This window comes from Mixophyes fleayi, unplaced genomic scaffold (assembly GCF_038048845.1).
Source record: "Mixophyes fleayi isolate aMixFle1 unplaced genomic scaffold, aMixFle1.hap1 Scaffold_38, whole genome shotgun sequence".
Lineage (NCBI taxonomy): Eukaryota > Metazoa > Chordata > Amphibia > Anura > Limnodynastidae > Mixophyes > Mixophyes fleayi.
The window spans coordinates 1,111,560-1,137,006 of record NW_027447784.1 but is presented as its reverse complement, the minus strand read 5'-3'; the positions used below and the strand labels follow the sequence as shown (position 1 = coordinate 1,137,006).

Genomic DNA, 25,447 nt, shown 5'->3' with positions numbered 1-25,447 from the left:
ATATATATATATATATATATATATATATATATATATATATATATATAGGGACACATACATATTTATCAGGTATATTTTACATAATAAATCAATATGTTCATTTACATTTTATATACATGACTAAAATGCATCTTGGAAACAATCCTACTCTGCAAGTTGCTGCCTAATTTGAACCCTGACACAATCTTTGAAACATTCCAGAGGTATTCAGTCCCCGAAGGCCATGATTATTCTCTCAATATTGACCAACACATTGTTGACGTGGTCAATTTAGTCATTTCATATGTCTCTCATTAAGCACTCCCCTAAAACTGACAGACGCCTGTCATCTGCTATTCTTTATTTTTCAGTTTTAGAATGCATGACACACATATTGCATTTCAGACCAGTCGCAGCACGTTCCATCTAGTTCATTTGAGGAGATTCAGAGACATTTATTTTACAATTAGTTACTAGGGAAGACTCAGTGTATTTGCAAATAGTAAAGAAATCCACATATATCCAATTTCTAAAATTCTTCGCTTTCCTTATACATAAGACATTCATCTAGGTGGCTGAATCTCCAGCAAGCTCATTCTACCTTTACTCCTATATTGATCACCATTGGAAAGTTACCCACTATGTGTGTCTAAACAAATGATGAGATTCCACCATATTCTGCCCTTTGAGAGACCCTAGAATACAGTGTCGGACTGGGGCATGAAGGGCCCACCGGGGGACTGCAACACTAGGGGCCCACCAGAGGGGGTGTGGTCAGTCATCATAGAGGTGGGACCAGACACTAGAGGGGGAGTGGTCAATCCACGAAGGACAGCTAGCACCTTAGTGTAGTATATAAAAAATGCAGTGTGTATAAAGAATACACAGTGTTGACCTGCCCCTCAGTTTGGGCAGAACAGTCACCAAAAATCAGGATTGTCCCACTAGATCAGGGTTGGCTAACCTGTGACACTCCAGGTGTTGTGAAGCTACAAGCCCCAGCATGCTTTGCCAATATATGGCAGCTTATTGCTGTAAGGGTATGCTGGGACTTGTCGTTTCACAACATCTGGAGTACCACAGGTTAGCCAAGCCTGCACTAGACTCAGAACATTTGACAGACTGTCCTACCTGTTGTTGTCACTTTTACCACCAGTGGCTGCTGGTTTCTTTAGTTGCGGCTTGTCTGGATCCTGCAATGTTGAGGGCTCTATTTGGAAAAAATAAAGGGGACATTTAGAAACGCCAACCATCCCTGCCATTAAATCAACAGCACCCACATTTAATAATTAGGCCTCTCTCCAGCCTCAACATTAAAGTATAGTGCTCACATGTGATAAATAAACCTATTACCCTCCCTCCAAACAGCCCCAGCAATAAATTAATAACATTTAAGTTTAAAACATCCATTTCCCACGACCATTCATAGCATTAAATAATTAATATTCACATTTTAGATAGCCCTCCTCCCCACACTCTGCCACACAGTAATGCCCCAATATTATGCCACACAGTAGTGCCCCAATATTATGCCACACAGTAATGCCCCAATATTATGCCACACAGTAATGCCCCAATATTATGCCACACAGTAGTGCCCCAATGGTATGCCACGCAAGTGTCCCCAATTCACACACACACACATTATATATGGGACTTTTCTGCCGTTTTGTGTTTTAAAAAAAACAAAAACCAGGCTGTCTGGCAATGAGTGTCTTACCTGTGAGATACTCCGGCATGCTCCCTTAGATTGTACGCTCCTTTGAGCAGGGTCTTCTCTCCTCCTGTCTTCTCCACTTTCAACTCTGCTCGCCAGCTTCCCTGCCTCCTCCTCGAGGACCCTCTTCCCCCGCCCCCTCTCGCTCCCTCCTCTTCCCCCTGGGGGTCTCCCTCTAATCCGTGCCCTCCCTCCTAGGTGCCGTTGTTGGCAGACCATCCCCTCTCCTCTTCCCCGCCCCTCTAGCTGTGCCCTGAGCTCACTGAGTTACTGTGATTATTGTTTACTGTACTGTGCTGTCCCACCTCGTATTGTAATTTCTTTTGTCCCTGTACGGCGCCGCGGACACCTAGTGGCTCCCTATAAATAAAAATTAATAATAATAATAAAAAATAATAAATGCTGCTCCTTTGGGCGGCTGCGACAGGCAAACAACTCCTCCCCTGCTGAAGTGTAAAACACACTACCGCGCAGGTGCAGAGAGTCCAGACACAGCTCTCTGCACCTGCGCGGTAGTGTGTTTGTTACACTGCCGCCGCAGACGTCCGGGACCATCAATTAGGTGCTCCTTGCAAGCTCCGCCCCAACGTCGGAGGGGGCGGGGCTTAATCGCGCCCGGGCCTACTGGTGCCTAGCCCGGCTGGCCGGCAGGCCAGTCCGAGGCTGTTAGAATATAACAACCTATAGGGTACAAGCCCTGTGCTAGTCCATGCCACGTACTGCCAGAACAGTTATTACGAAGCTAATTACAGTGACTTTACAGGCAAAAAAAATCTGAACACTATCAAAGCGACATAAATTAAATGAAGACATCAAGTAAAACAGATAGAGGACTTTACCAATACCACTGGCATGTAGACTGCTGTAAATTCCAAAAATACTGCATGCCAGCAGTTAACTTTCATATCAGATAAGATAGCAGCAATCAGATGTCTGTATTTAAAACGGCAATCAGAGGACCTGGCGCCTAACTTTAACCCTCACAATAAATTGTGGAGTTGCCGGGTCCTCTGATTGCCGTTTTAAATACAGCCATCTTGGGCTAGATTTATTAAACTGCGGGTTTGAAAAAGTGGAGATGTTGCCTATAGCAACCAATCAGATTCTAGCTATCATTTTGTAGAATGTACTAAATAAATGACAGCTAGAATCTGATTGGTTGCTATAGGCAACATCTCCACTTTTCCAAACCCGCAGTTTCGTAAATATACCCCCTAGTGTTCTAGTGTCCTAAACAGGGTGTCACTTACTCCATTGCAGCCCTCCCATAAAGAATAAAGCAATCAGCAGTGTAATACTATTCAAACAAGAGTTAACGAGTTTTATGAATAAATGGTGCCAACCTTAGTAGCCCCTTGTTAAGTGCCAACAAATGAAATCCCCAGCAATCTGTAGAGAGTGTTCAACGTTTATTATCTTTACAAAGGAAATCTAACAATAGTATAATGCTTAAACCACAGGGAGCTTCTTTTCTCTTAGATGTCAATGTAAGACTTGTCAGCATGGATGAAACATCAAAGGCCCCAGTTCAAGAATATAGTTTTCTTGCCCTCTTCTATAGGATCATCTTAGAACCTCATCCTTTGGTAGAAGCACCTGTTTAAAGGGAATTAAGTAAATGGTATCGGAGGCCTCTTAGGTGACCCAACTGACATAAAATATAAATAAAATACATATGGTTCAGACATTGCTTTTCTCTTGTCAGCCTCGCCTGGAATGCATCCGTGGAACCGTGACCTGTGTGGTGTAAGCAGAGTAGATTAAACCTTCTTTCAAGGGTCCCAGGCGAAAACCTTCACCACGTTAGACTCCACGCCTCTGTGGTTGGTGGAGCTAAGCCAGACAGATTGTAAGAATACTACCATTTCTGTGTGTTCCCTGACAAATTGTTTATATAGGTAAGAAATAGCAGATATTCTCTAACTTTTTTGGTGTTTCTTCTCCATAATCCAGAGATAGGAAAGTCAAGAGCATGTTATTCCTTAATAAAAAGAAAGCTATGATTCATAAGACAGACTCAGTGAGCACTTCCAAATGTGCTGTTTCACATATGTTGTATTGTATTTTTATATTTTGTAGAATAAACTTTCCATCATCAGCCCCCCACCTGAGCTACTTAAGAAAATATTAGCCATCGCAATTCTCTGGGTTCTGGGTGTCATCAATTCCAAAAGTGTCAAGATGGCCACTTGGGTTCAGGTCATATTCACAATACTTAAGATGATGTCCTTGACCCTTATTATTGTGTACGGTCTTATTGAGCTTGGAAGTAATACAGAGGCTTCCAAACCCTTTCAGGACGCATTTATTTCAGCAGTGCCCAATGCAGCTCAGACTGCAGAGGCTTTTTTTCAAGGCCTGTATGCGTATGGAGGCTGGAACTTCCTCAACTACATGGCTGGTATGTATTTCTCATGGCAGATATCTACTGTCATGCAGTTTAAATATTTTTTATTTGCATGTGAAACTTTTTTTTTATTCAATAACATAGACATTTATTTTACTAGCAATGTTTAATACAGCACATAACTAACTGTGTAAATAACCTTATTTAGCTATATATTTGTATTTACCTGTGTTGAAAGCCATATGGGATACTTATTTCATGGCAGTGATGGGCAACTCCAGCTTACAAGCGGGCCGCGTAGAGGAAGGAGAGAGAGCACAGTCTCTCCCCCCCCGCCGCCGGTGCCCGGCTGTCAGGACCCCCCCTCTCTCCCGCTCTCTCCCGCTCTCTTCTTCTTTTATTATTATTATTTATTTATTTTTCTTTCCCTCCTCCTTCAACACAAATACCAACTCCAGCCCGCAAATCTCGTCGCCGCTCTCCGCTCCGACATCATTTCGCGAGAGCAGACATTTCAACGGCCGCGCTGGGAGGCGGCGGGCGGCATCCTGGCTCAGGGCAGAGGGAGGAGTGGGCGGGACCCGCAGCCCTCGTCACGTGATGTGTCAGTCACAGACAGCCGGGCCGGTGGCTGCGGGGAGCTCGGAGCTTGGCCCGGGCCGGTGCCGGTGCCGGGATTCTGCCCTGAGCGTCCTCCAGGAACAGCGGAGAGTGGATCTGTAGCCTGGAAGATCGTGGGTGGCAGCTGTAAGTAAATCTACTGACGGTAAGAAGGAAGGATGTGACACCCTGACACTAGAAATGGATTTAGTTGTAAGTTTTCTACTGCGTTTACTCTAAAATGCAACAAGGGGCTTTACCCTCCCAAAATCGGGTGCAATGCACAAAGGCTTTTTACATTATTATTATTACCATTTATTTATATAGCGCCACAACTTCCGCAGCGCTGTACAGAGAACTCACTCACATCACTCCCTGCCCCATTGGAGCTTACAGTCTAAATTCCCTAACACACAGACACACAGATTAAGGCCAATTTGTTAGCTGCCAATTAACCTACCAGTATGTTTTTGGAGTGTGGGAGGAAACCGGAGCACCCGGAGGAAAGGAAACCCATGCAAACACGGGGAGAACATACAAACTCCTCACAGATAAGGCCATGGTCGGGAATTGAACTCATCACCCCAGTGCTGTAAGGCACAAGTGCTAAACACTGAGCCATTGTGCTGCTCCATTTACATGCACTTACATTGCATTACAAATGCATCATTATAACACCGTAGCTTTGGGGTCTATGTATGGACCTCAGAGTGGTAGTCCTCAATATCACTGCAATTTATTATGCCAGGGTTTCTCTGGGAACCCCAGCGGCATAGACCCAGCAGCTAAACGCTGCTGGTGAACGGAGAAGGCGCTATGCAAAGTAACCCTTTCTCCAGGCAGCCTCTCCTGCTTCGCTGGAGCGAAAAAGAATTACCTAATACTGCTGTCATCATAGAGGTCTATGGGAAATAGCCTTTTGCCAGCGTTTACGCCAACATTTTGGATTATCACCACTTAAAATATAATAGACCTCTTAATGCGGACTGCACGCCATCCGATTATTGCAGCAGATATGAGTGTGTGGTCCTAAAATCACTGATGACCGATAATTGTCCAACCAGATTGTTATCGGGCATGTTGGTTAATGCGGTTGGAAGCGGTGGTAATCGTATTCCTGATGATGTAAACCCCGACAAGACTCAGTGCGACAGCTTCAGTGCAAGTTTCTCAGTAGCTCGGCATATTGTTAGTAACGGCTGTTTACTATACTGACTTGGAGTGAATGTGATTAATTAACAACCTGGCAGCACAGAATCATCATCATCATCATTTATTTATATAGCACCAACATATTCCGTAGCGCTTAGAATGTCGTCGATGTGCACGCCAACACTAATCCTTTTACCTAAAGGTTACATAATGTAGCCTTTACCTATTCTATGTCTGTACTCTTAAGTGTAGAAAGATTAGTGTCCACATGCACATCGACGTCATTCTGTGCTGCCAGGCTGTTAATTAATCGCATTCACTCCAAGTCAGTATAGTAAACAGCCGTGATTAACAATATTTTGGGCTGCTGAGAATACGCACTGAAGCTGTCAAGGTGAGTCTTCTCAGGGATTACAGCATCAGGGTTCCTACCCGGTTGGAAGATGACCATATATAACCTCCCTTGGCCAGTGTGTGCCGTCACCTTCTCAACCAGAAAAGGGTCTTTTTTTACGTTACAAAGGTTTTGTCTGTAAAACGGTGTATCGTAAGTACATTTTTCAACATTGTTACAGTGTTTTCAATGTTTAATAATCCTGTCCGGCTGGTCCGTAAATGGACTGGTTTGTCAAATTTTGGTGAGAGTGATCAGGAATAATATAATCTATTGCTGACACTTCTAAAGTGTACATAAAGGGACCGATGCAACGTTGGTATATATGTCTTGTGTTAGATCACTCTGTGTGAGTCCAGCGCATATGCTCCCACGCAGGTTTGCGTTTGGAGTAGTGGGATGGGCAGTTCTAACATAGGCTGAGTACGGGAAGACGCGGTACAGCTCACATATAGGTGTACAAACATATAATACCTTTATATTAGGTCCCTTTTCTGCCTGGAGATTCTGACCTGGATCAGCTTACAAGGATATTTGAGACTTTGGGTACTCCAAAAGAAGAGCAGTGGCCTGTGAGTATCCAGCATTACATAACGTGCAGTAATTGGGACCCATTGTCTAATCTATACACAAGGAATTATACTTTCCATACACTAGGAACCAGAGACCGTGCTAGGGCATTCTGTGAGGCAGTCCTTTGGCTGAACCAATATTCATGAGACTGTACCCAATCAAGTTGTTTGCCAACGCATTCTCCAGAATATTGGTTCAGTCCACAACAGGGCTGCCGTCACTGTGTTTATGCCACGGGTGCAATTAACATAGAGAATTAAAGTAAAAAAAAAGTCTTTGACAAAAAAAGATCTTCAAAATTCTGGCTTTAAACAAGTTCAGGCTCCGATGTTTAAGATGATATATTATAAATCCAGTTGTATGTTAAACCAAATAAACATCCTGAGCTTTGTTGTGATTGTATTGTCTCAGGGGGGCGCTGTTGCCTAAGGATTGCTGGTTTGAGGTATAGGTCCACTCTGCAGAATGACTGCTGTATAGTATTTGGGGTTTATTGCTATTTGTTTTATTTGTTTTCTGAGCATATGTATTATGTTAAAATATTTATTCTGTCCTAATATCTGGGAATTTTGTGCAGGGCATGACCAGTTTACCTGACTACCTCACATTTAAGAGCTTTCCAGGGACCCCACTGCATATTATATTCAGTGCTGCAGGAGATGACCTGCTTGAACTTCTACAAGGTTTATTCACCTTCAACCCATGTGTACGATACACAACATCTCTGGTAGGTTCCCATTCTGAGCTGACCTCGTTCATGCACAGTGCTGTGTCTTCTGTTCTTCTATAATCTATGCCTTGAGTTAGAAGTAGCATGTTCAGGCAGCGCTCAACTAGCTTCATAATGTTTTTTCCTTTTTATTATTTATTTATTTTGCTAGCCCCTGTTGTAGAAATGCTGGAAGATCGGAGCAGTGGAGGAATGTTCAGAACTGTTAAGCATGGACCATATATAGCAAAGATTACAGCGATCGACCAATTGGGTGCTGCCTTCACTACACACCTCCAGTCTAAAGCAGTTTAAATGTTTCCTATCCACTTCAGTCTTCCAGCATTTTCAAGACAGCAGTCCTTCCTGTGACATTCAGCATGGGAGCAACAATGGGTAGCAGAGAACTGTTGGTATACCAGTCTGGTTCTGCTGGATAGACAAATGGAATGTTTTAATTATTTATTTACATTAAGATTACTTGTATGCATATCTCTAACATAAAAATAGGCAAACAGTGTCTCTTCTGCTGCTGTAGAAATGAAAGTTCCAGCATACCCTGCCAGTCAGAGTTCTCCAGCTCTTGTGTAACTACAAGTTCCAGCATCACCTTCCAGCCAGCTGGGATTTAGTTCCAGACAAAGAGCCACAATTTGCCTTACCTTTTTCTAGTATAAATTCATATAATGCCTTTGATGTGTGTCGGAAACTTCGCTCTCTTATAATGGAACAGTGACTTATCTCTTTTCTATACATATTGCAGCGCTCACTAGTGCTTCTCGTTTTCCTTTAGGCGCTAAAGAAAAAGTATTTTAGTAATAGACCAGCACCAACTCCTGGGCACCTATTGCCAAGACCCAACTGTTCTGTAGAAGTATTGAAAGAGCAGCAAAATCTTTCTTTGGGCATCAAAAGGAAGCGGGTGGAAGGCCCAGAACAAAGTAAGTAATTGTGGCCAATTGATATCTTTGTCCTCGAAATTGGGAAGGTGGGGTGTTAGCTGCTACTAGTATACTGGTCGCTGTACGTAAACAAAACCAGAGCTGTTCATCTTTGCCCTCCCTCTGGCCCCTGGCACGAGCTTCATGTTTATTTCTTAGCGTTTATTTGTGTAGCGTCGCCACATTACACAGCTCTTTACAGAGAATATTGTGTCCGTCACATAGATAATGCCAGAACTGCGAAAAATGTTAATTTGCAATTTAGTTTGAAACCAGGCATTAAGGACTTTTTTATAATTCTGTTTTTTATGGGCAACTGCACAACGTATGGATTGAGTTCTCGCTATCTTTTGTAAGATATTATTTACTGGATGTTTTTAAAGTAAAATGGAATTTGTACAAGTCTGCCCTGGACAGATGTCCTATGTGTCAGAGGTGAAACGTCAATATGTTTGTATCTGAAATGGGAATTATACCTACTAATATGATTGTACGTGATGTGGCTCTTGATCCTTGTGACAGGATATCCGGCCTCCCATTATTTGATTCCCCCCCCCCCCCCGCAAAAAAATACCAATGCTATTCTGAAAACGTTGCGTTGGGGTGGCCCCCCGAGCGCTGACCGTGCCTGAAGAATGCCAGCACCGGATCGGAGGTTTGGGTACTAAAAGCTGACTACAGAAAACTTGACAACAATTTTCCCTGCATGACAACAGCGATGAACTGCCGGGTGTACCGACTGTACAATGTTTTTTTACAAACTATTCTGCATTGTACAGCCGGTACACGCAGCGCCTTAAATGAGCACCTTAATACCAGCAATGACAGTGTCGCTCTCTGTAGTGACGTCGTTTTGGGCGGGCGGTCTGTAGATGCGCCGCATTTGTTTTGAAGTCTGTTTTCCAACCAGTCGCCAGGAACACACTGTCGGTAAGCGGTCTATCGCTGTTGTCATGCAGGGCAAATTGTTGTCTGGTTTTCTGTAGTCAGTCTTCTGACTACCACTGGAATCCAGGATAATGTGTGTTTATTTTAAGTGCATACAGGGCAATAAGAAGCAGCAAAGCCTTTGTATAAGGTTACATCTTGGCAGCAAACAAAGCTACTCTTTCTTTGAGTGACCGTCATTAGCAGTTAAGTAATTCCAGGCAGATTCCACTTTATTATATAGTGCATGTGTAGCAGTCTTCTCCTTAGAGATGAGAAACTCCCTCCCTCCCTCTGATACGGACAGATAGTCCATGCTAACACTTGACTGACCTTGTTTCTCAAGTAGAGAAAAGTAATAAAGTGGTGGAGATATCCGCACTAATTGTTTTAAGAACATACTGAAGACCTTGAGGGGGGGGGGGGGGTGATCTTTGAATGGGGTAAGTCTTTTATTTCTGTGTGTCACATCTGACTCCTGACTTGAATGTAAAGATATTGCAGGGGGGGCTGCATACCAAAATAAAAACAATAATGTTTAACATCTGGGATTGTAAACTTCCCCCCCTACTGGTCAGCGGCTCAAGAGATGCAAGACACAAGAGCAGAAGTAGCAGAAAAGCAGCATATAGTGTAGTAAATGCAACACACGATAATACATTATAAAAGTTACATGTACATAAAATCAAAACATAGTGAGCTTATCTGGTATACCTACACAGTGTCCATGGGCCTAATCCAGAGTGAGGCATTCGCCCCTTTGTGTCTTTTTACACACCTTGCATGCTCAGAATGTAAACGTATGCAACTGTGGCTTTTCATTCTTTATTGGCACTTCCTACTTCTTAGACCTGGGGGTAAATGTATGAACATGCGGGTTCTTCAACACCCGTGTGTTCAGCGGGTTCGGCGATTAAATTTCAAGCGGCGCTGCATTATAAAGGGAAACTTCCCTTCCGGCCCGTCACGATTTACACCTCGCCTAAAATGATGATTGCTGAAAAATAAAAAGCCCAAGGGGTCCAAACATTGCCCCTTTAAATTAACATGAATGAACGGCGCACTGACGTTCATGTGAAGTGCTGGACAGCTGCCTCATCGGAATGATTGGCTGTCTGCAGACGCTGCCGTCAGAGAGCTGGATCTGCTTAAATTGCCTTCTTCTTTTTCAGCAATCGTCATTTTAGTGGAGGTGTAAATCGTGTTGGGGTTTTCGTCCTCGTTAACACGTACCCAACCCGCATGAGTACATATATGTACGTATATGTTCTTGGAATCTTGTATTAAAAGGTTTTGCCTATGTATTGATCAATGCAGGTACATTTTAGTATGTAGATCACTGTTGTCATTAGACAACTAATGAAATGCTTGGTCCGAAACATATCAGTCTTGCTACATGTAAAAAATATATTAGTCAGACAAGAGAATTTAGAAATGTTACAGTGGTTACATTTATAGAACTCCTCTGTTAAATTCTCAAAAACTTTAGTGTCTTGGCTAGCTGTACTTCTGAGTATGCCTGGTGCCTTCATAAAAGCCATATCAGACTTTTGAGTGAGCAAATTAGCCAATATTGAGCCCATTAATACAATTTCCCAGTAATGCATCAAAATGTTCAATTCCCTTTACATTACAGTTGTACTCAGTAATATTCTGTATGTCTTTGAATTCAGTGTTAAAATATATCTTTAAGCTGGAATGCCGTCAGTGACCAGCAATAGTCAGCGATAGTATAGTTACCAATTTTCGCATTTCATATGCATGTACTGAGAACTATGCCATGGAGGAAGGGTCTTCCTGGTCCGATGTGATGCAGTGTAAAATTGGATAATATTATTCATTAACATTTATCTTTATAGCATCAAAATAGTCAACAACGCTTTTCAACTAGGAGCAAACACAGAAATTAAAGAAGATTGGTTATTTAGGGGCAGCACAGTGGCTAAGTGGTTAGCACTTCTGCCTCACAGTGCTGAGGTCATGAATTCAATTCTCGACCATGGCCTTATCTGTGTGAAGTTTGTATGTTCTCCCTGTGTTTGCGTGGGTTTCCTCGGGTTGCTCTGGTTTCCTCCCACACTCCAAAAACATACTAGTAGGTTAATTGGCTGCTATCAATATTGACCCTAGTCTCTCTCTGTCTGTCTGTGTGTGTATGTTAGGAAACTTAGACTGTAAACTCCAATGGGGCAGGGACTGATGTGAATGAGTTCTCTGTACAGTGCTGCGGAATCAGTGGCGCTATATAAATAAATGGTGATGATGAGGATTTTCAGACATACAGGTAAGAGAGACATGCTCAATGGCTTTGATGGTCTTCCATACTCCCTGAAGGTGGTGTGCAATAACTAAATAATCACCTTACCCATTGTAGAGGGTTCTTCCTGGCCCCACCTGGTGCTGTGTGGGTTAATATTAACTATCCCATCCCCTTTGGGCAGGGGGCTCCGACCTGGGTCAGAGGTGATGAGGCAGAGACAGCCCCCAGCCTAGGGATGAGATTTCTTCCTTCCCATTCCTAGAGCAGAGTGGGGGTGGGGAACATTAGCTATGACTAGCCTAGTTCTGAGTACCCTATCTGACCATGGTCATTGAAAACCACCTCCATGCCTTGGAGAGATGGGCATAATTATAAATTAATTACATAAACAAATAATAAAGTAAGTAAGCAAAAACAATACATTTACAAAAAACTCTTAATTAGAACTGTATTAGACTCTTTATTAGACAAAGTCATAGGCAAACCGAGGGTGGTTTTCAAGTGCCTGGAAACCCCCCTCCAAGCCTGGGGCACTGCATAATTGAGATGGCTAGACCCTGATACCACTTCACACAGCTCTGCTTGAAAAGGGAGAGCTGCGTGCACCTAACAGTAATGCACGCAGCATTGCCAATGTATATTATGGGGATAGGAAGAGTTGGAGAGCAGCCAAGTACTGTCTAAAATTAAAACCACGCCCCAATGCATGCTGGTCACGCCCACTGGCGTCATGGTGTGAAAACCCCCCTCTACAAATCCTGCGTCCTAAAGCTTGTTTTAGAAGTAGTCAATAGCACTCCTCATCCTCAGTCTTCATCAGATATAATTAATAGTGTATGTTGTCTGAATACATTGATCCTCTGCTTATTTGATGTAATTCAGTTAGCAAGATAAAACAAACAAGAATCCCCCACAATAAAATCTCACACCATATGCAGCAGGATGGAGCAGACGTATAAGATTTGTAGAACTTTCTCTCTTATATAGATTCTCCAATGAGTTTTTCAACCAACTGGTGAGTTGTGGGAAAAACTCAAATATTTTTCCCAATATTTTTCACATGTTGAGGCTATTATATTTTTTTCCACCATTCTTTGAATGGTTGAAGCTTTCAGCTTATCATGGTTCTTAGAGAGTCTATATAAGAGAACTGAAAAGTAGAAGATGGAGGAAAGAAAATGCCATTTAAAAGAGAGTAAGCCTTTGATTACTATGACTAATGGTTATTCCATGTGGCAGGTCTCCAAGACAGCATGCTAGTTTGAAGCATGCCTTGTCATTTGTAAGGTTTTTTCTGACTCGTTATACCATTATATAGTGATATGAGAAGAGGGAGCAATACTCAGCGTGCTAATATAGCAAATGATTATTTTAAGTTAAGTGAGGTTTAAATGTGAACACCTGGATTTGAAATGTTAGTGTTCACATTGTTCTTTGCTGTGAGGGAAAAATCTGGAAATTAATTTAAGAAATCTCTGTTAAAAATACAGTTAAGGATCAGTCTGTACTAAAGAACGACAGGAGATTTGTCTTTTAAAGTTGCACCCAACATTAACTATCCCACACCCAAGGACTTTTTGATGACATTATTTAGAAAATCAGATAACGTCACTAAAGACATCATATAGAACATTTCAAACATTATTATATTAGTGATCACTAACATCACACAACATACCATATGACATCAGCAAATATGCCAGCAATTACAAAGATTATAACAGTACGTCATAAGTATTAAAAGCACAACAATCTCAGATATATGAATATGAATATATATACTACTTGATTTTTTTTTTATCTAAACTAAATGGTTCATGTTACTGCTGGTGATAATGACATTTTCTTCACCCTAAAAATCAATAAGGTTTTTTTTTTTAAAAAAAAATTGTATCTAACATTGTTAGTACAACTCCTTTGCATTCTTATGGCGATGAATAACTATGCAGATTTGTTGTTTCTTTTGCACATTTAGTTAATAAAAAACATTGTTAGTAAATAAACTGTTAGTAAATAACCATAGTGTTATGCATATTATGCTATTCTAAATAGTGCACTAAGTAGTGCACCAGCTTTAGATATACTATCCTATATTATCCTTTAAGTTGACCTGTTTGATCAAGGTGATTGTTGATGAAATCATTGTCAGTACATAATTATGTTTGAAATGCTCTATGTTGCGTCATAAGTGACATAATTAATTTTGTTATGTGATTTTATGAATTATGTCAGCAAATCCTTGAGGATGGGGCCAGTTATTAATCTTAACCATCCAATTTCCTGTGTTTCTACACTGTGGGACTCATTTCTTAAAGAGTTTCTCTGCTGAAAATGCATGTTTTCGCCAGAGATAGCACATTCCTATCTAGTAAAGGGTTAGCGGTAGCTATAGCACTGATATCGCCAGAGGTAACACCCGCTGCTGATAAAATTAGCTGGTTTTCTCTTTTTCAACAAGGACCTCACTAATACTTGTACTGCTGCAATCCTTCTTCTTTTATTGCCATCTCATGTATGCTCACATGATTGTACAACCAGATATATATTATGTGTCACCCTATATGCCAGACCTGGAGTACTGCCGTTGCCCTGATTTACCTCTCCAGGTCTTGGGGAGCTGTGTGTCCACCGAAAGCAGAGTGACAGTGACTCAGGGCTGCTACCTTTGCTGATAACCTTAAAGGAGAGAGGGGAAGAAGCTTGGATTGATAGACAGCAGTCCCAGAAAGTGACAAGGATACTGGTGAGGTGTTTTCATTATACCCTGTATGTTGTCTGTGCCAGACTGTAGTTTTTCAAGTTATTATTTAAATATGTTTATTGCTGTTTGGTGCTACCATTTTATTAAATAAACTTATTAGCTTTATTTCGGATATTTGCCTGGGTTATTTTGAACCTTGGGTCGGTACCGCGTAGGCCAGCTGTGCAGCGCAGAAAGTTACGTCATACCCAGTATCCTCACAGGGTCTATACCCAAACCCCTCAAAAAACATGAAGACAAAACAAACCAACCAAAAAAAAGTGGAAAAAGTGCTAGGTGCTAAGTGCCAGTGTAAATAAATAGTGCCACTTAAGGCCCCAGCATCTCGACTGGTCATATAAAAAATTATCCCTGCCCCCGCCAAAAGGCTAGGGCAAAGGAAAATTAAAGCTGCATCGTGTAAAGTGTCCTACTCTGTGCACAGGTGTTCACCTTCACCATGGACATTTTCGGGCATCCTTGGCTCAGGCAGCACCAGGGGCACAGAGCACCTCAGTTTTCAGACAGCTGTCCTCTTGGCCAGAGGACCAGGTGAAGTCCCATTGCCTACAGGGGGCACCTTTAAGCACCACTGTGTATATGGGCATCAACACCGGATCTTAGCCAAAAGGCCAACTAGCCTTTTGTCTAGTTTCAAAAATAAGGGCAGCACGGTGACTTCCAGAGGGTCAGGTGTGAGAGTAGTTTATAAGTGATTCATACTGTATACTGAATTAACACAATTAGAGTAAGGTCTGCTGCTGACATAATGTAATGTTTAAGTTGCTAATGCTTGTTGTGTCTTCAATCAAAAGTAGACAGTGGTGGCACTGTGGTACTGGTCAGTCAGGATGGGATACAGAGGCCTCCGCTCAGGTTTCCCCGTGGAGGACACCTCCTCCAGTTTCTTTCCTGTTTGGAGAATGGTCTACTCCCACACGGACAGCTTGACCCTCCATTGTGGTCCCAAAGAGGAAAGGTATTTGTGATATTTTAGCTTCACTGTAGAACATTTTAGCTATTTATATTATGAATAACTGTATGATCATCTATTCCACTTATTGAAATTAAATGATATATCAGAAAGTAAACTTACACATTGGAGAAGGTTGCAAATCATAGTTCAGGACAAAGCGGTTTTCATGGCAAGACCAATTTACGCTTATTTTTAAAGTTTTGCAGGCTATAACTTTTTAATTTGTTACTTTTTATGTAGTTTTGTATTTGTCATTTTTTATTAGTAAAATATTGACATAAATATCTCTTTATTTCATCTGTGTGTTTTACATAGACATAACGACATAATGGAACATAACCTGACATAATAGGACTAAAAACCACCTTTGCGCAATTCTTTCCCATAGTTACTTTCATGTAGTTTGTCCAGATGTTTATCCAAATTGTAATTAGTTAGTACTCTCGAAAATAGGGATGCCACAATATGTGCATTTTGCGCTGGTTCTGCTGCAGTTATAGGACACAGGAACAATATACATTGGCTTTGTATACAACTGCATATGATTTAAAAGCAGTTAGAATCAGTGCAACTGGTCTTTCTGGAGCGAGGTTAGATGATTTCTAAAGTTTTTCTTTTACAATTTTTAGATTTGTTACATCTCGTCACATTGATCTATTAAAAACCTGGCATGAGCTATCATTGTAGTCTTGCAGATGCAGCAACAAAAGCACATTTTTCTGATCCCATTAACAGCTGTGATTATAATAACCATATTAATAATGCAGCGTATTGTGAGTGAGCACGCTATTGACAGGTGCTCACCTGCTGTTTAACTTTACATGCACAAAGCAGGCTACTGCTGCAAGCCACTTAGCTGCTGTTAACTTAATAGTGACTTATTTGCCATGTCAAACATAGCAAGTCCTTCTTCCTGATGATTCCCCCAAAACTAAATGGGCCAGAGCAAGTCTTTCAGCCCAGCGCTTGTATCCCGCAGACACTGACATAAATGCCATTCTCACAAGCTTACAACATGAGGTGTCACGGTTACATAACATTATATTTTCCAGTCTACAAAGCAGATACAGCACTGCCTGTCATGCACAGTACCCTCAACATTTAGATGGATGTAAATATGTATCAGTTTGTTTTATTTACTTTTTGTTACTTTTTTGGTATAATGGCTAAGGGTCTTAGGGAACCTACTTTTTGTGACGTCTTTCTACCTACATGGAGGTACCAGCTTTGGGCTGGTTTCCACTATATAGAAGAACCATAAGCCGAGTATTCCCCTTATAGTGGTAACAGTTCTTGGCTCAGGCTGGTTAAGGATTTTATGCAGGGAAAGTCCTGCTGCCTGATATATTTATTTATTACCAGCGATTTACCCATTTATTTCAATGTCCCATTCATGTCAATGGTGTTTCCACAGTTTGATTGCTTCAGTAGTGTCATCTGGTGGTAGAAAATGGGCAATGAATGTAAAAAAAAGTTCATTGAAACTTGAATCTTTGCCAAACTAAGACCTGATTTGTTTCCTTACTGACTTTGCGTGTTGCAGTCATGCCTCCTTTTAAGTTTAATGTTTGCTATATATGTACTTCATCGATCTAATCAGATGTGCTTCAGGTGGACTGCAGAAGACAAATGTTTGCACCGAGATAGTTAATAGAGTTTCATGCAGTATTAAATATTTAAGATTTGACTTTATTTTAGGGTGTATTTTCCTCTTATGAGTATCGTCAGGAATAACCATTTTCACATGATGCTTTCACATCATTTCAATGTACTATTTTCCCTATTTTATAGATCATCTGTTACTATCTGCCAATTCTTTCTGTGTCCTGAGCCAACTGGGTGGCCATTTCATTATGTACTCCTGAACACGTAACAACTTTTACTCCTGTATGTGTATCTGTTATATCACCTTCCTTGATTTCTATTAGATTATAAGATCTATATACTAAGGCCTTTGCACACTATTTGTTTCAAGTCACAAAAAGCATACTTACGTGTCGCATGTTGGGTTCCTGTATCTCAACATGCGTCAACTAACACACTGTAGTGTTTGCATTTGAAACTTTGCATGTGTCAGACGTACAAGTGAATATACTAATACCTAAGGAAAGAGTAGAGATGATAGTGTTTGTGCTAAATGCGAACGTTACATTATCCATATAGAGTGTAATTAAATAGTGGCTTAGTGGTTAGCACTGGCTTAGTGGTTAGAACTTCTGCCTCACAGCAGTGGAATCATGAGTTTGATTCCCGACCATGGCCTTATCTGTGTGGAGTTTGTATGTTCTCCCCGTGCATGCGTGGGTTTCCTCCGGGTGCTCCGGTTTCCTCCCACACTCCAAAAACATACTAGTAGGTTAAAATTGACCTTAGTCTGTGTGTGTCTGTGTTAGAGAATTTAGGCTGTAATCTCCAAAGGGGCAAGGACTGATGTGAGTGACAAATATCCTCTGTACAGCGCTGTGGAATTGGTGGCGCTATATAAATAAAAGATGATGCTGATGATGATCAAATGTAATGTGATGTCATGTTTGCCTGAAACTTGTTTGAAATTCATTTAACTTTATTACAATGCTTTTAAGTTTGAATATTTTCACAGGGTGTAGTCTCTTGAATTGCATTTCAAGGACGACAAAATTATTGAGGAGTTATTGCAACACTCAGGAGTCATTTTCTATATTAATAGCAACTCTTTCCAGGAAGAGTAGTTCCTTTATTCTGAATTCATTATTCTGGACCTGTGTATACACATTTTATTAATTTATAGCTTCCATCTTGGAATCTCTGTTTGTTTTTCAAAGTCTTAATAACTCTTCTGCAGGTCTGAGTTTGTTGTCTTCTTGTCTGATCTGGGACATCAAATCTCAATTCTCAGAATAAGCAAAAACTAACACACAAGCGAAGACTTAAACAAAGGAAACAATATCTCGCCTTGTTGGTCTGGTGAGATCAGCAGCTGGCACACAAGGTAGACCTCAGAATGAACACAAGGATATCTGATCACTGCAAGATTTAGAATAACATACCGTGTACTAGGCTTTTGTGATGGTCTCGGATACTTGGAGCTAGGCTCAGGTCAGGGTGGGCACCGTACTATAATCTCATATACACAGCGTAACAAGTGCCCATGGGTGTGTGATCAGTAAGGGCAGTGGGTGTAGGGGAGCTGGGAAGGAGGGTATCCGGCTGTACCTGCTCGTTAATCTCCATGGTTCCTGGGCCTAGCCAACAGCAGCGTCTTCAGTCCCGACAGATCTGTTCTACTACAGGGCCTGGGAGGGAGACTTAACGGGACCAGCTTTGTCCATCTTATTCCTCCCAGTGCTGCCTACTTTACCCGGTCTGGATGTTCAGCATTGCCTACAAATACTAATAAAAACATTTCAAGTGTGAATCACACGCTTATGCTTTTGATATGCATATTTGCTAGTGTTAAAAATGCACCAAAAGGTCAGTAGTTTTGAAGCCTTCATTTATTTCACTGTTCATTGTAAGATTGTTTATGTTGACTCAGTCAAATAAAATCTATTACATTCATGCTTGTCCGTACTGTTTCCAGACAAGTGGACATCTGAAATATCTGATATAGGTTAGAAAACTAAAATAGCAAAGCCTAGAATAGATATTATACCTCATGTAATATAACAGGCCATGCCGCCTCTGTTTGAACCCACCAATTGGTAGAGACCATGTTTCATTAGTATTCACCAGAGGATTTGCTTGTGTTAATTATCTATTTTATCACGCTTACTTTCTTTTTGTTAGAGTATTATAGTTACATTCAAAATATATACATATACAACATATATATATATATGCTGACTGTTAGGCTGCCTGGTCAGATAATGAACCTGCAGAATTGATAGACGGAGGTCTTCACCTATAGCAGCTGCCTTTCCCGTAGAGCTTTACGCGCTCACAGGTACTTAGATGCCCCCAGGACTTCACTCCAATGTTCGTTATACAGTACCGCAGCGGCAGGCCAGGAGGCAGCAGAGATGGTAATGGATGGTCAGACGTAAGCCGAGGTCAGGGATCACTAGCATGGTAGAATGGTCAGGTAAATCGCCAAAGGTCAGGGTCACAAGGCAAAACAGCAGGGTCCAAGATACGGGCCAAAGGGTCAGGGTCACAGGCAAACAGGCAAGGTTCAGGAAACAGTCAGGGGTCACAACAGGTAATCAGCAATTCAGGAATCCAGAATAGGTCAGCAACAGTCCAGTACTGGGACGCTATAACCGGCAGGGAGGCCAATAAGAGCCTAGCTCTGAAATCACCCCCAGCCTCAGCCTAAATAACAAAGGATATTAATTATCCCACATGCTTGTGAATTAGTTGCGCACGCGCCTGGCTGCCCTCCGTCTCCGGGACGCGGCGCTGCAAGGATTGGCGTCCGACTGTTGCCCTAGCGGAAGACAGCCGGGACGCGGGGCAGAACAGAGAGCAAGCCGCGGCTCGTAACACTGACCATATCTGTTCTCCCGGTGTTTGCGTGGGTTTCCTTCGGGTGCTCTGGTTTCCTCCCACACTCCAAAAACATACTGGTAGGTTAAGTGGCTGCTATTAAATTGCCCTGAGTCTCTCTCGGTATGTGTGTGTGTAAGTTAGGGGATTTAGATTGTAATCTCCAATGGGGCAAGGACTGATGTGAATGAGTTCTCTGTACAGCGCTGCGGAATTAGTGGCGCTAAATAAATAAATAGATGATGATGATGATGAAAGTGGGTTGTTCGTTAGGTGAAGTTAGAGGTCCTCTGAACTCTGCACTATAATGTTTTAGGACAAGCCTGGCCAACTTCTGGCTCTCTAGGTGTGAAACTACAAGTCAGAGCATGCTTTGTCAGTAGATAGCCAGTTGATAGCTGGCAGGGCATGCTGGGACTTGTAGTTTCACAATAGCTGAAGAGCCACAGGCCGGCCAGGCCTGTTTTAGGATCTTCTGTTTCTGCAAATATACTGTATTCATTTGTATTCAAATGTGTTTTCTCCTGAGATCCTGTAGTGCCTGATTACTCATAATGAGTGAGATAAAAGCCTTGGGGGTAAATTTATCAAGCTGCAGGTTTGAAAAAGTGGAGATGTTGCCTATAACAACCAATCAGATTCTAGATGTCATTTTGTAGACTGTACTAAATAAATAACTAGAATCTAATTGGCTGCTATAGGCGACATCTCCACTTTTTCAAACCTGCAGCTTGATAAATTTACCTTGAATTTTATCTTGGTGTATGGGGCACACTGTACTGCTTCTTTTTGAAGGAGTTGCAGATTTTGGACAATTTATTATTTGTACATAGTTGCTAACTATCTCTCATTTACAGGCATGTTCCCTTGAAATCCTTACCCTGAGGGTACAGATTCCTTTGCCCAGTATTAACCTCTTTGCATACTTGCCAACATTTGAAAAATAGTTTCAGGAAGACTGTGCAGGTAATGTTTCGTTGTTGCGCCAATGAATGGGATGTGTCTAGTTCCATCCATAATGGTATCTAGTGTTTCCCAGGGGTGTATCCAGTACATCCAGGTGCAACCTATAGTATTGTGCGCAGCATGCTGCTAGAGGGAGTTTGTGTATGGATGGCACACCACCAGAGGCTGTATAGTGTAGCAGGTCTGAAGGGAAGATAATCAGGTTACATTAAATTGGAGGCGTCTTGTCATCATGTGGGCACATGTGCATGCGCAAGGTAACAGTTATGGGAGGCACACTGGGGATCTGAAAGGTTAGTCTTCCATCCAAGGAGGTCTCCCAATGTTGTCGGTGTCTCCAAAAACAAATCATCGTTTCAGTGAAACAGAATGAGTCATATAAAATTTCATTTAAAATACCTATTCAAACATCTTTTAATTCAACCAAGTGTTGTAATATCACAGGCTACTGTATGTTCTCCAAGGTTTGTATAGAGCTTCAGAATGTGCTGTGACCATAGATGCAGGATGATTGTAATAATGTAGATTCATGGTGAATAGCCCTATTTTGTCACAGTTACTACATTATCCCCAAGCAAAGAGTAGTTATGAGTGTATGGTGTTTAAAAGCAATGAATGTTACCTATTGTCTATATAGGAACTGTATATTGTCTGCTTTTCTGTTGATATAATTGAGTCACCCCCGTTGCGAGTCAAATTACTTACATAACTTACTATCCCACAGACTCACATCCCTCTAGGTCACTACCTGCAATGTTTTAGTGTGTTCATCTTCTTGGAAGGGGTGGTACCCTCCTCTGCTTGGTCAGAGTGTCAGCTTCTAGTGATGTCTTGTAAGAAAAAGTGGAGGTGTGGCCCAAAGAAGCCAATGAGATTCTAGCTATTATTTTCTAGTATGTATTAAATAAATGATAGCTAGTGTCTAATTGGCTGCTGTTGGCAACACTTCCTTTTTAGAAGTTTCAGTAAATCTTTCCCTTAATGTTTTTTTTTTATGTGGGGTTGGGCAAGGGGGGGGACTTATTTACTCCAAAATATATTTTATGTTATCTATTATTGAGACAGGAGAAATGTCATGATGTTGGGTGCGAGATGGAGGCAAGCAGGAAGCCACAGACAGGAAGTTAGATAGTGGAAGATGCTGGATCTCCAGACAGCACAGAGTGGGGGAAGTAAAGCTAATATAAATCTGAAAGATTACAGTGTCTATTGCAGCTCTGTATGAAGCAAAGCTCGTACATCCGACTTGTAAAACATACATTTCAGACATGTGTCCATTTTATAACAAACAGTAAAATGTTTATTAGTGTATGAAAAAAGTTGTGCAGTTAATTTCTAACGTACGATGAATTTGAAAACACCTGCCACTTATTTTTTATTACTACCATGCCGCAAGTGCGTGCTGATTTGTAGATGTTACTTACTTCTTACAGTGACACTATGCCAACAGAAAATAAACTAATTAGAATACAGCCCTCTACAAATCAATAGAGTCAATCTTGTTTTTAACCGCGATGTAATATGAGCTGACATCCGCTGAATAAGTTATAGTGAAGCATGAGCTTCAGAACGCTCTGCTGACAGTGTGTGTCAGTTACATTTAACTGTACATGTACTGCAGCTCGAAAATATCCCAACATTGTCATTCCCTTCACCCTGGGCCTGATGCTGAGTTAGCATCAACTTTAAATTTCACTGTAAAAATAAAACTATCAATTATTTGTGTGCTACATGAAAAAGCAGCCAGTACTTTCCTTGCCTGCAAAATAATAACTAATTTGCACCCCTTGCATTGTAACATGGTTTGTCCCATCTTGTTTGCTGATCCACCAGATACAATCATTACATTGCTGCGCATGCACAGTATGAATTTTTAAGGGGCAGTGTATCTAAACAAGGCTTTTGCATCTGTCTTAAGTAAGAGACAAAACTGAACATATACAGGGCAGTCCTTCGCCGGGACAGCCTGTTTTTGTCAGTGCTGTTCCGGCTACCAAAATGAAAAAATATTTCCAGTAATTAGCAGCAACCAAAAACGATAATGATCGTTATTTGTCAGTGAAAACCCCCTGATATTTACTAAATAGACCCCTAAATCTCTGATGGCAGGTCGGGAATTTTAAAGCTAGGAAGTCAGTTTGCAAGTTACACAGGTCTAGTAGCACAATCAAGGATGCTCCTGGGAACATTGGTACACAAGGAAACCATATATTTACCCCAACAGTACCACTTCTCATGGGACAGTTATGATTCTCAGCTGAGAAAGAGACCAGGGGGTATATTTACTAAACTACGGGTTTGAAAAAGTGGAGATGTTGCCTATAGCAACCAATCAGATTCTAGCTGTTTTTTGTACAATGTACTAAATATATGATAACTAGAATCTGACTGGTTGCTATAGGCAACTTCTCCACTTTTTCAAACACACAGTTTAGTAAATATATGCCCACCCAGGTTAATTAAATTGGGGCATTACCACTGTAAATTTCAGGGGGGTGTAGAGGCTGGCTGGGATGTTCCATACCTCCGAACTTGCAAAGGGACAGGGAGCGTGGCCGTGTCATGATAGGGCGTGTCACCGCCAAGATGGGGGCGGGACAGAGCCAAAAAATTCAGGACCGTCTGCTGAAATTGGGACGGTTGGGTGGTATGATGTTGTATGACCAAATATAATATTCTACACAGAGTACTAGAATTCCATGTTTTATTATATATCAAATTGCCATACTCCACAACATCAGAATTCTGAATAATTTCTTAATATTAAAGAGCTGACTGTGCAGGCCCCATTCCTAGATATGTCTATTTGGTTTTGCCCTTTATTAATATGTCTATTTAAATGAAAGTTCACAGTAAATACCAAAATGAATAATAAGAAAATGTCATTGATAATAAACAGCATTTACACATTTGGTATTTGTTCCTGAAGTGCCACTTTTATCCCGTACAGGTTTGACAATTGTACCCTTTTTATGGTCTGTATGGAAAACAAAATAATTTAGCCTTAAAAAAGTTCTTCCTATACTCAACATGCTATCATTGATGTTATTTTATGGTGTTAGTAATTGTAGTTATGCCGAGCTTTGTGCATATGTCTGAAAATGTGGTCAGACAGTGATTTATATAACTGTAAGTGTCCATCTTGCATTGTGGAAGTTTTAGAACTAAATAGAATCAATGGGCTAGATTTATCAAACCTTGTAAAAGGGAAACGTGAAGGTGTTGCCCATAGCAACCAATCATATTCTAGCTTTTATTTATCGAGTACATTCTAGCTAGAATCTGATCGGTTGCTATGGACGACTTTTCATTTTTAGAAGGTTTGGAAAATCTACTCCAATTACTTTGTTTCTAAATTTCCTTTCAGGGATCCAATTAGCCTCAGTTGAACTAGGATGATAGTTTCAGATCCATACTCCTTCAAAGGGACTCACCACATTTATAGAGCAGAAGAACAACAAATTGCAAGAAAAAAAACTATCAAAAATATAATATTTTGGCAAATTGTTCATCATATATTGACTCTAAAGGCTCAAAAGCAACTGTATGGTTTTTGTCCACACAAAACAGAAAGCAAACTATTTTCTACATCACTTAAGACTCCGTTTAAGCAATAATAAAATTATGAGTAGTTTATATTAACCGGTCTTCTTCTTCAATATGACATTAGTTTCCATTTTAACAAAACAGCAGTGATTGCCCACTTATTTTAGTAATGCTTGCCCAAGCTATTAATGGCATTGGTGGGACAAGTTATTTTGTCCACCAAGGCAAATGTGGCTAAAACCATTACTATGTATTGTATACCTAATGGTGCTTCACCTGCTGAATTTACAGTGGCGCCATATATTATAGCAGATGCTAATCCCGCACATTACATCAGGACATTGACCACACACAGAATACCAGGTCCAGTGGTCTTGTAGTCTTCAGTCTCTGGTGGCCACCGCAATGTTTTCTGGCCATTCCCTGGTGGCAGTAAAGTAGTACATTTCCCTGGTGGCTAATGTAATGCATATTGGCCAATTTCCTGGTGGCCAGTGTAATGTAGAATGTCCATTTCCATGGTGGGCAGCGATATAGGGCTCATTCCTTGATGGACAATGGAAGGTATAGTGTCCAGTGACCAGATTAACTGACATGCCCAAGAATTATCCGACTGAGTTTGATTAGATCATTCTCTGACATACTCATCATTTTGAGTTCATATTTGCAGATGCTTGTATGGATATTCTTGTGTATATGGCCAACTTGATATCGTCTATCATCATGAGTGATCCACTTTGAATAGTAGCAAGTTACCTACGATTATTGCCAGTTTTGACAGCCTGGGCAATTCTGTGCACAACCTGTGGGCTCCCAACATCTCTTGCCAGATGTGCAATATATTCTGTTGTGTGACCATCACTTTTAAGGGCCCAAAACACAATCAAACTGACACTGAAGAACGGTTGGGCACTACTAGGGTATAACCAGGTTTCATATAAGTTTTGATTTGAGTGAATCAATTTGAATCCTATGAAATAACATGTTCCATTCCTCCCTCTTTATTGCTCTCTCAGCAATAAAACATTTGAACCTGGTCCCATAATCTTTGTTACCCAGCCCAAAACAAATGAGTTCTTTGTTTGATGCGCTCCTTATATCAAATGGAATTGTCTTCACTGACTGCTATGTGATGGGGCCGTATTTATATTGCATG

The 25,447-nt window shown here is 41.1% G+C and overlaps 1 protein-coding gene across 6 annotated transcripts in view; it reads left to right on the top strand.

Moving 5' to 3' along the window:
- The first annotated feature begins 4,458 nt into the window (after positions 1-4,458).
- LOC142133407 (cyclin-dependent kinase 7-like) overlaps positions 4,459-25,447 on the top strand; it is a 38,085-nt gene continuing 17,096 nt past the window's right edge. For 2 of the 6 annotated variants that reach the window (XM_075194455.1, XM_075194458.1), the window contains exons 1-5: positions 4,459-4,790; positions 7,340-7,489; positions 8,265-8,412; positions 14,206-14,342; positions 15,158-15,318. In XM_075194455.1, coding sequence (XP_075050556.1) covers positions 7,343-7,489; positions 8,265-8,412; positions 14,206-14,342; positions 15,158-15,318 — 593 coding nt within the window. In that variant the 5' untranslated portion in view covers positions 4,459-4,790; positions 7,340-7,342. Of the gene's footprint in view, positions 4,810-6,674; positions 6,762-7,339; positions 7,490-8,264; positions 8,413-14,167; positions 14,343-15,154; positions 15,319-25,447 lie in introns of all 6 variants that reach the window. The other 4 variants (XM_075194457.1, XM_075194456.1, XR_012686775.1 and 1 more) reach the window with 4 other exon arrangements.